Source organism: Poecilia formosa, unplaced genomic scaffold (genome assembly GCF_000485575.1).
Source record: "Poecilia formosa unplaced genomic scaffold, Poecilia_formosa-5.1.2 Scaffold118, whole genome shotgun sequence".
Taxonomy (NCBI): domain Eukaryota; kingdom Metazoa; phylum Chordata; class Actinopteri; order Cyprinodontiformes; family Poeciliidae; genus Poecilia; species Poecilia formosa.
In genome coordinates, this window is record NW_006800057.1 from 687208 (window position 1) to 698125 (window position 10918).

Here is a 10918-nt window from a genome sequence, read left to right on the forward strand (position 1 = left end):
CTGCATGTAGACAGCCTGGAAGGGAAGGCTGCTCATTGAGATCAGGGAGGACGCCACCAGGTTGACCAGCAAGATGTTGATCACAGTGTACAGCTTCTCAAACCTGGAGGGAAGATGGTAAGGTGTTATTTTGGTGTAAGCATAAATTCTCCAACAGTCAGAGCACAAATTATTATCAGTGGCTTTAATTTTATGCAAGTCTGTGAAAGGTTTGTCAAATAAGACTTGTGAGAGTGTTAGCCAGAAATTTCATTTATTTTTTACTTTTAAGATTAAACCAGCATATAAAAAGTTATGTATGTTGATTAAATCGTCTTTTTCAACTAACCCTGTCTGAGCCCAGACAATAGTAGAAGTTTGTGTCAAAGTAGATTTAAGCAATATTGTGGGGGGGCAATCTTAACAGTTAATTCGCTGGAGCAGCTGGATGGCTCTTTTGGACCCTGGAGTCAACTTAGGGCAGTAGCCTCTCCAACAAGCTTCTGCAGTATGCTGGACATGGCAGGGGTTTTCCAAGTCTCAGCTTCGGCCCGACGGATCTTTAGAATGCCACTTTGAAGGTTTTAAAAGTCCTTCATCATTCCAACAGAATGAGCAGAGATGGTTCATGAACCTGTCTCTGTCAAAGACTAGACTAAAGACTAGTCTTATCTGTAAGCTCAGTCATACTGAGCTTTCGTATTGACGCTACCAGTGATAGCCTCTAGCGCAAAGCATCCTGGGACATGAGGCCCAATCATTTCCTTTCTATAAATGGAGGCCCAACATGGGTTTTCCCAGCATTGCAAACTTTAACAATAGTCATTATCTAGCCTGGACTGATCATATGCCTCCTAGCATGCTAACAGTTCTTTCTTAGCAGTCTTTTAGCTTCCACACTATGAGCTTACAAAGATTTATAAAAAATAAAATAAAAAACTGAGAGGCAAGGGTAGAGCTAAACTGCTCTTTACAACTGGAGAAAACTGAACTGCTTCTACAACTTTCTCTACTATTACATTACTTTAAATAATAGGAATGGTATAATGGAAAACTTAACATTTCCTTTGTAAAACCATGGTATACACAGGACCTTTACAAAACAGTGGCGCTAACTCTTTATTTGAAGGGGTGTACATAAGAGGGACATGACACTGTCATAAATATGAAGGAGTCTTCATGAACATTTATGACTATTGTCATGAAGTATCATTCAGTAAAGTAAGAGTAATGACACTTCTAATGTCATTAGAAGTGTCATTAATGTCATTACCCCCCCCCCCCCCTCGAAGGAAGCTACATGAAAGGTAAAACTTGCTACATTTACCCCGTTATGGGCGCGAGGTGAAGGAGCGTAAGGGTGCTCAAGTGGATGCGAACACATCATCAGGCGCCGCCCCCTCCAGACAGGTTTTTGACGCCCCCTCTGGTGCAGCGCCCCTATGAGTTGCATGCCCACTTTTTGCGCCACTGTCTAGTTGTTATAACAGACATTTTAAACAATGTCAACTTTGCATTTAAAAGAGTAATTATTTACCAAATGACACTTAATGACAGCAGTCACAAATATTCATGAAGACTCATTCATGTTCATAACTGGTGTAAAGTCATGTTCATGACAGGATCATGTCAGTCTTATTCACATCCCGTCAAATAAATTGTTACCACAATGGCTTATCACCTGGGAATTCACAGGTCTAATAAGTTCAGCATGTGTTTACAATTCAAATTCAATTCAAAAATACTTTATTAATCCCAAATTTAAAAATGTTAATGGTTTTTGTAGCTCATTAATTCAGATACTTCAAAGAGTTATTGAAGGTAGTGATGGCTGTTGGCAAGAAAAATCACTGAATTTGAATAAATAAATCAATTTTCTAAAGAAATAGATCACTGAATATTCTGGTATTTAGAAACAAGAAATAATTTTGGTAATCAAAAAAAGAAAAGGTTGGGCTGATTTCATGTCATATAGAACAAAATCATTTTTTGTTTCTTCTTACACAGCATGTTTAATGCTGGACTGTTCAGCGAACATATTTTTGCAGGATGCTGCTGGCTGAAAACTGTTTTCATTAATGTTTTCTTAATGACAACAGACCAGTGTAAGTCATAATCTTCAGTCCGTTGTATCGTAATATTATTTGCTCATTTGCTGCTGATGGTGTTTCCAGTATATGATTTTTGTAATTTAGAGCCATTTCTGCCACTCAGTCTAATCTTTAAGCAACGCCCTTTTTCCAATTAGCTTGTGAGTGGGGTCTGATTCATCCACTCCTAAAACGGTTGTGATGATTGTTTGGAAACCTCTTCTTAAAGGGAGCCATCATGCTTCCACACAGAATCATGTAAGAAGATTTCTTGGTGGAAATGAGATTGAGGTTCAATCACATGTGGGCTCCAGTGAGACTCCACTCTAAATTTCATCAAAGTTTTTCCTGTACAAATAAGGAAGAAGCTAATATGACATTTATTTCATTAACACCCAAAAAGCAAAATTATATCTATGCTCAATATAAATGTCTTGATATTTGCATAATCAGGTCAGAAATAATGAGATAAAAGATATCTAAAAAATATATTTACTTTGTAAACAAGACATCCTAAATTACAATATTGAAACTCTGCACATGTATTTAAAAAGCCATGCTGTTGTTGCAGTGTTAAAAATGTAGCAAAGCTTTTTTTTTTAATCAAGCTGTTGCATTTGTTCAGTTCAATACTCATCTGTTTGAATCAGAAACTGCACATCGTTTACCTTTGGCTTCAGAAAATAAATACTCAGATGTTCACATTTTGGTAAAAACTGTGTTTCAGTTTTACTACTTCGGGTGCAGCAGCATTACTGAAAAGTAGCTCATATTTCCTATGAATCTTGTGTACCCTGAAGGAATCAAGCTGCTCTCTGCACCACAAAAGCTGAAAAAACTAGGTGGTTCTGTTCAAAATAAAAAATAAAAACTTATTTAAACTGAAAGCTATGTTTTGTGATTTGTAAGTCAAACAGGAAGATCTAAAATTCACTTAATTTCTTCTATTTTAAAAACTGCATTTTATATTTTGTCAGGCTGTCTATATTGGACGTTAACATTTCTAAAATTTTCTTAGATATTAGATGTAGCTAAATAAAAAAAAGAATTTGTAAGGTTTTACAGTAGTGTCTGACAAAATAATTTCAACATTTATGGATGCCTCACGTTCAACTCGATTTAATTTGGTGGTTTACTCACCGGTGGATGACAACCAGAACCAGCAGGTTGGTGATAACACTGAAGACAAACATGAAGTAGTAAATGTAAGACAGATNAGCTTCAAAATATTACAGTTAGTTTTATCAAAGCAGTCTGCAGTCGATCGAAGGCATCATCAGGCCAAGTTGTGGTTGGGAGAGCATATTTGTGGAGAATGGTGTTTGCAGGAATCATCAAATTTGGCTTTTATCATAAGGAATTATGTATTTTTGTAATATTACAAGCCAAGCTATTAGAAACGTTTCAGCTGAAAATGCTGCTGATAGCTCAGGTCCCTTAGCAAGTGCAGATCTACTCAGGATAGTTCTCTGTATCAATACTCCAGCAGGACTTAGCTATTAACTCAGGCTGGCTTGGTGACAGTATCTGTGATGCACAGTCTTGGATCCCAGCCTATCGGTCATTACCAACTCATCTGTACATTTTTAACAGTTTTTTGTGCCTCTGCAACACACAGAACAGAACATAAGAGGAAGCAGCAACCGTAGTGAAAAGCATGTATTGTCCAGAGAAGTTAACATCTACTCCTACTCCAAAACTGGATTGTTATTATTTATTATTAGGAATTCCAAAAGAAAATAAAAGTTTTCACTTTACAGATTTTCCAAAATGCTGGATAATCTGTAAATTTAATCCATCACTTAGCAGCTAGACATACATTTGGTAACCCTAACTGACATAAAACTGATTTAAGGTCACACAGAGAGAAAAAAAAAATTATAGGTATTTTTTAACCACGACATAAAAAAATTACTCTGGATTTTACATGTGAATGTGAATTCCTTATAGGTTTCTACAATTAATAACAATCAGATTATTTCATATTTAAATTCCTAGGCTCTAACGACTCAGTTTACTCACCGGTGGATGATAACCAGAACCAGCAGGTTGGTGAAAACACTGAAGACAAACATGAAGTAGTAAATGTAAGACAGATATGCTCCCAGTTTGTTATCATCATCCCTGGAACACGGTTCAACACCCGGGACTTTGCTGGTAACATAGCTGATGTTTGTCTGAGTCATCTTTGTGTAAAATCTGTCAAAAGCAGAATACATGTTGTCAGATGGAACTTGAAAATCAGCTTTTTATATGTAGTGAAAATTAAAAACAAGAAACAAGAAATATATTGTAACGACGCCAACACACCACAGATGTAGTCCCGCCAAACCTCCAACTAACCGTTACGCTCCCCAAACTTCCTCTTCTTCCAGTCCTGTCCTGCCGCTCCTCTGATCCCACGCCCACATGACAAGTCACTCACATGTGAGTGGGAGTCAGCAGAGTCAGACAGGGGAAGCCCATAACTTTATACACGTAACAACAAAGAGCACAATGTAACATACAACAAATACACATAACCATATGGACACCAGCAGAACAAAAACACAAAATCGTTACAATATTCCTTTAATTCTCCTTGATCAGCCGAGGCACTTCAGGGTGTGTCTCTTCACACAGTTAACAGAGTTCTCAAAGCAAATGAAGTTCATGGATCTCAACACAATTTGGTCAAACAGGTTCAGCAACGCAGTTAGAACAGGTGCAGGTGAAGACATGTTTGCTCAAAAGCAGAGGTGAAATTAGATGAGGGAGGTAAGGATGCCAGTGATCATAACATGTTTGTCTTTAAAGAAAAAGAACTGGGAAGAAATGTTTTTGTTTTGTTCTGTTATTCTCTTGAATTTCACCTTAATTTCAAGCCAGTTCAACTCAGAGCAGCCATTTGCCTTCATCTGCTGTCAACAAGAGGACAGAAACACACAAGGCCGGAGCACAAAGACGTTAAATAAAAGGAGTCCTAGGATTGAACCTTGGGGTACCCCATATGCGACTTCTGTCCAGTTTGACAAGAAGTTTCCTCGTGAAACAAAGAAATCTCCGTTCTTTATGTAAGATTCGAACCAGATGGGTCCTGGACCAGAGAGTCCTACCCAACTCTCCAGTCATTTCAGTAATATGTCATAGTCAACACTGAGGTCCAACAGAACCAGCACTGTGGTTCTTCCACAGTCTGCGTTTTATGTCATTGAACACTTTGACGAAGGCAGTCTCTGTACTGTAGTAACCACGGAAACCATGGGAAGACATCAAAACGGTTGGCTAATTGTTTAAACACAGCTTTTTCAATAATTTTGCTGATGAATTGGAGGTCAGAGGTCGGCCTGTAATTCTGCTGGAGTGATTTTTCCAAATTGTTCTTTTTAATCAATGGTTTGATAACTGTTGTTTTTAAAGCCTGGGGGAAAACACCTGATGAAAGCAATGAGTTTACTATTTTGGATCAGATCATATATCCGTTTTCTTCAATCAATCAATCAAATTTTATTTGTATAGCACATTTCAGCAGCAAGACATTTCAAGATGCTTTACATAATTAAAAAACAAAATAAAAATGGCATGTGACACTGAATAAACAGCAAGAAAGAGAAAGAGATTTGTGGAAAAAAAAGATTTAAAAAAAAGATAAAAACATACTTTAGTTAAGGAATTTAAGCGGCTGTCGTCGCCGGACTCCGCCGTTCATTTAACACGGGTATTATCCAGGCCCCGTCGCCTAACAGGACAAGGTCTCCAACCTTGCAGCACCAGGCTCCGTCCACCTGTCACGCAAATTTTTGCGCTAGGACTTTGCCGTCCTACACAGATTTTTGTGCACTATTTTTACCTGTTAGAGTCTAGAATTTATAGGGTTTTTCTGTTACTTCTTAAATAAAATGGATATCAAGAGGGCATGAATGTGAATTTAACTGATTTAGAATTTATTCCAGGCTTTTATAGTTGAGTATTTGAAATTGAGTCAAATTTTTTCTCTATTTGTTATGCTTGGACACAGCATTGATATTGGCTTTAGTGAGGATGTTCAGCTTAATCCTCTATTTTATTTTTGTTTGTTTGTTTTATTCTTCAAAGAAGAGGCAAATTCATTGGATTCTGTGTTGGAAAGGAGTTCAGGTGGTTGAGTCACAGGAGGGTTTTTGATCCTGTCAGTTGTGAGCATTAATGTTTTAGTTTATGACTGCCACAAAGAACGTTTCCCTTGCATGTTTTAGTGTTGAGTGATCGCTACAGAGTCTTTCTTTGAAGATTTCCTAATAAACGTGAAGTCGAGTTTTATGCCATTCACATTCAGCCCTATGACAAAGGTTTCTAGCAAATCTATCTGTTTGTTCATGGCTCCATGAAGACTTGTTCCTGCCAGACACGACCTTCACTTTAACAGAAGTGTGAAATCAATGATATCTGAAATTGTAGAGTGGAAGTTATCTACTTAACTCATCTACAAGGTTGCAACATAGAGGCGAGGTGTCAGAGTAGATCAGATCTTATGTTTCTGCTGCGTTGTCTGTGGAAGAACATTTTGTAATAGTATTTGTTTTACTACGTGAGTCAACAGAGAAACTACTTTCAAAGAAAACAGAGAAAAGATCCGACAGGGCGACATCAGTTACAGAGACCTCAGAAATGTTCACTGATAACCAGCTCAGTAACCGTGTCATCGATTGTATGTTGTTTGTTTGTCATGTTGAGACAGACCAAAGTTTTCAAGAATATCACGCAGCTTTTTTGCCCCTCTGTCTTCGAGCTTGTCAACACGTTTGTTGAAATCTCCCACAATTATTAAACAATCATAATCAATGCACATAGAAGATAAGATGATTAGTCAGGATAGAAATGTTCTACATATTTTGAGGTTTTGGAAAGGGTTAATGTCAGAGTTTATCGGTTTTTACCTCAATTCTTAAATATTCAAAAGAGTCAAACTGGTCTTGAAATAACTTTTTACGGTTTAGTGAATCATGATATCTTGTAGTAACCCCTCTTCCTCTTTTATGTTTGGTATTCTCACTTAAATTGAAATTAGGTACAAGTGATTCATTGTCATCTAACCATGTTCCTGTTCGCAACATAACATCAATATTCTGTTCAGTGTTAAATTCATTAATAGTCCTTTTGCTGATAGTGATGCTACAATTAGCTCAGTCAGTTTAAGTAACTTGGTGGCAAGTATTTCATGAATTAGACAGAGGATGAGACTGAGATTTGATTTTAGACTGCTGCATTTAGTATTTCTGTTTTTTGTTAATATTCTTTTCGTGATCCGGACAGGTACTGTCCTGTTTGGTACTGCTGGGGGACCATACGCATTCTAGAGGAAGGCAGGTGTAAAACTACAGCCTGGAGCCCGGCCTCAGACCTCTGATACAGAGAGTGGAGGTTGCTTGTAATCCCAGCCAGGTGGTTGTGATGAAGTAAAATCTGCTTTGTGAACACTAAGAAAAGAAGTGACCAGCAGGACTTGGTCGTTCATTTTAGTCAACAATTTAAAAATCTCAGGACCAGGAGAAGACGTTTCTTCTGAGGTGTCTTGGGACTCTAGTGAAGGGGACTCAAAGGGACCACGAGGTAAAACACGGGGGACCAGTCACTCCCATTTCAGTTGGTATTTTGAGCATTTGGATTTAAGGAAAATCTGAGGACAATTTTATTTTGTGATTACAGCATTTTATTTGTGAATGCAGTGTATTGTTTGTGGGTGCAGCATGATTGGTTCGCATTTGTTTTGCTGACTGAAGGATTTTGCTTCTATTTTCTGTTATTGCAAAAAAAAATTGTTTGCAGCATTTTCTATTGCATTTGTTTGTTTGTTTTTTTTTTGTTTGTTTATGTTCGTGCAGCATCTGATGGCTAGCATACATTTCTCCTGGAATCCCCAGTATTGTTACTAAAAAGAAAGCAAGTCATAATAAAGATAATTTTGAAGACATCCATTTAATGTACAGGTCAAAAATGTACATGAACATGAATTATATTCTTATATATTAATGGCTTTGCATAATGTCAGGCCAATTTCTGATTTAATTACATCTTCAATTACTATACACAGCATGCCAAGCAAAAAAAAAAAAAAACAAAAAAAACAACAACAACTATACAATGCAACAGGATGATATAATTACACAAAAACAGAAAAAAAAAGAAAAAAACAGAAGCATCCTGTTTTCAAGAATTCTAGTGGTATCTACTTTTTGTTAATAATTTCAAGCCTGTTAAATAATACAAGGGGATAAATTATAGTTGTCTGCTTATAAAGGATTTTGCTGTGAATTTTATTATAATTCAGATGCGACAGACATTTGTACCACTGATATTACATAAAGTTTGAACATAGAAAACAAGTAACATCATACACCAGTTTGTTCCTGTTTAAGCTTTTTTGTTGCTGATTTCTAATAGTTTTTTTGTGACTGTTATACTGTCACTTAAAACACTCTAAGCAACACATGAAAACCAAAACACCTACATTCATAATATTATATTAATGAATTAAGTCATTACTTAGTACTTGGTAATGTTACAAAGTAAGCATGTTAACTCCAACAGTTATTGGCATATATTCTGGAGTTTGTTGTCTTGATCAGGTTTGAACAGGAGTTACAGCAGACTGTAAGCTTCCCAAAGACCCGATCCAAAGATGTTCCTGTGTGTAACATGGGGAACATGGCAACAGAGGGCCCCAAGTCCATGATCAACATCTAGCAAACTTTGAAATACATCCCTGGTCCAACACACCTCCATCAAATGACTGAACTCCCTCATCAGCAGCCATTCAGCTCTGTAGAGGCCTGGTAATGAGCCACTGATTTGATTCAGGTGTGTTGGACATGTGACGTGTCTGAGAGCTGCAGGATGGTGGATCTCAAGAACTGAACTTGGGTATCTAGTGTGTTGGGTCCCGTCCAGCACATCTTTACTGAGAGACTGCTTGTTAAATCATCCATGTTCCTATCCACCTCACATAGCAATTTTTAATGTAGGTCAAAAAATTTGATTTCATTCACATTAATCCATTTATTTGTTTTGTCTCCTACATGACTTTTTGGATAAATTAATCTTTGAGATTCCTTGTAACTGTCATCCATCTTGAAACTCTCCCATAGGAGCAAGGTTTGTTAACTGCATGGCAAATAGTAGACCTGTGAACAAATTGTGGATCTCTGCAGCTCATCCAGAGGTACCATGGGTCTCTTTTTCTGTTACTCTGATTATTGGTCTTCCTGTTGGCCTGTCAGTTTAAACTGATCTTTGTCTTGTTAGGGTTGCAGGTGTGCCACATTCCCTTTTCAGGTGATGGACTGAACAATTCTTTTTGACATGTTCAAAGCTTGGGAAATTATACAGAACTGTGCAAAAAAAACAGAAAACTGTCACTGGCTCGCCTAAGGTAAAGAGTGTCCTTTCAGCTTTACCAGAACAGAAATACCAANGCTTCAGAGAGATCAGCTTTCATGAAAAATCCTCTGAGGCATTTTGTATGAAGGACCAATCCTGCCATTACCAAACATATATTCAGAAATAAATTGCCTAATAAATGAATTACTCCAGCAATAAATAATTTAGCAACATTTTAATTTGCCATTTAATGTAGCAAGTAAAAACATAAAATCTTTACTCAAGATATGATCAAAAGATAATTTCTTTCTTTAACTATTCTAATGTATCCCTGGCATATTATTACGATATGAATTATTTTCTTCACCTTTATATTTTTTTCATAAGTATTCCTTCACAAATATATTTACAAAGAATACTTTTTTTTTTTCTTTGATTTTGTTCGTCCTTATAAATCTTAAAAATAGATGTATTCTCTCTCCTAAGATATGACCATGTTATTTTTTTTCTCCAATGGATTTCCTTGAGCCCATTTTCTAGGTTATACGTTTCACATTAAAGAAAGATGAGAGTGTGAATTTGGAATAGAAATTTCAGAAGAGGATGGGCAGAGTATATGCTGCTTTCACTGGTCCTCTACCAACTAGAGTAGTAGGAGCACTGTTGGAAAAATATTCTAATATATTTCAAGATTCCCTATCAAGGGAAGCATAGGGAAGCAAAATCAGAGTGCTGGAGGCAATGTGGCTCGACAGAGGCAAACCACTATCACCTTTTCTGGGATTGTCCCAGGCTAAACAGATATCAGCAACGTGTTAAATAAAGTGTTTAAAACCCAAATTAAATGCAATTTTCAAAATGTACACCTGGGTCAGGTACCAAGTTAGCAAAAAAAGGATATATTTAACTTTTTCAGGTCATTTTAGCCGGCTAGTAGGAAAGCAATTGCAAGAAGGCAACCTGCCCACAAATATATATTACTAATTGTGAAAACAACAAAGAAGACAGCAGGAAGTAATTGGATCTTGCCACGGTACATTTTTTTGATGACTTATCTCATGAATGAACTTATTCACGTGTGATTTTGACTGTAATTCTTATTTAATGGAAACACCACCATTGGGAAATTGTTGATATTCTGTTAATCCCAAAAAAAACATAAAATTTTATACACATTTGTTGTAGAAGCTGTGCTGTGCAGCTCATAAAGATCAAGAAACAAAAGGATTGGCATACCTGACAATAAATCTAAGAAAAATAAAATAAGATTGTTATTTTACTGGTATGTATGGACATTATATATATAAAAAAAATAAAAAAATTCCCTTCTCACCCTCCACGGGTGGTCTCTCTCTCTCTCTCTCTCTCTCTCTCTTTCATCCTCTGAGCTCGGGTCCTCTACCAGAGGCCTGGGAGCTTGAGGGTTCTGCCCAGTATCTTGGCTGTGCCTAGAACTGCACATTTCTGGACTGAGATGTCTGATGTTGTTCCTGGGATCTGTTTTAGCCACTGCT

At 36.9% G+C, this 10918-nt stretch overlaps 2 protein-coding genes and 1 long non-coding RNA gene across 3 annotated transcripts in view; 1 reads left to right on the top strand and 2 right to left on the bottom strand.

The window, feature by feature from the left end:
• Nucleotides 1-4602, bottom strand: part of LOC103143928 (C-C chemokine receptor type 1-like) — an 18391-nt gene extending 13789 nt beyond the window's left edge. Inside the window, exons 1-2 of the mRNA XM_016675674.1 lie at nt 4380-4602; nt 4092-4268 (exon numbers count right to left, since the gene is read on the bottom strand). Coding sequence (XP_016531160.1) covers nt 4092-4255 — 164 coding nt within the window. The 5' untranslated portion in view covers nt 4256-4268; nt 4380-4602. The remainder of the gene's footprint in view (nt 1-4091; nt 4269-4379) is intronic.
• LOC107837164 (uncharacterized) overlaps nt 1-9488 on the top strand; it is a 12107-nt gene extending 2619 nt beyond the window's left edge. Inside the window, exons 2-3 of the long non-coding RNA XR_001663165.1 lie at nt 6201-6204; nt 8743-9488. This is a non-coding gene — a long non-coding RNA (uncharacterized LOC107837164). The remainder of the gene's footprint in view (nt 1-6200; nt 6205-8742) is intronic.
• The window catches only part of LOC103143929 (C-C chemokine receptor type 3-like), a 32869-nt gene that overhangs the window by 1142 nt on the left and 20809 nt on the right, over nt 1-10918 (bottom strand). The gene's annotated exons all lie outside the window — the stretch shown is intronic.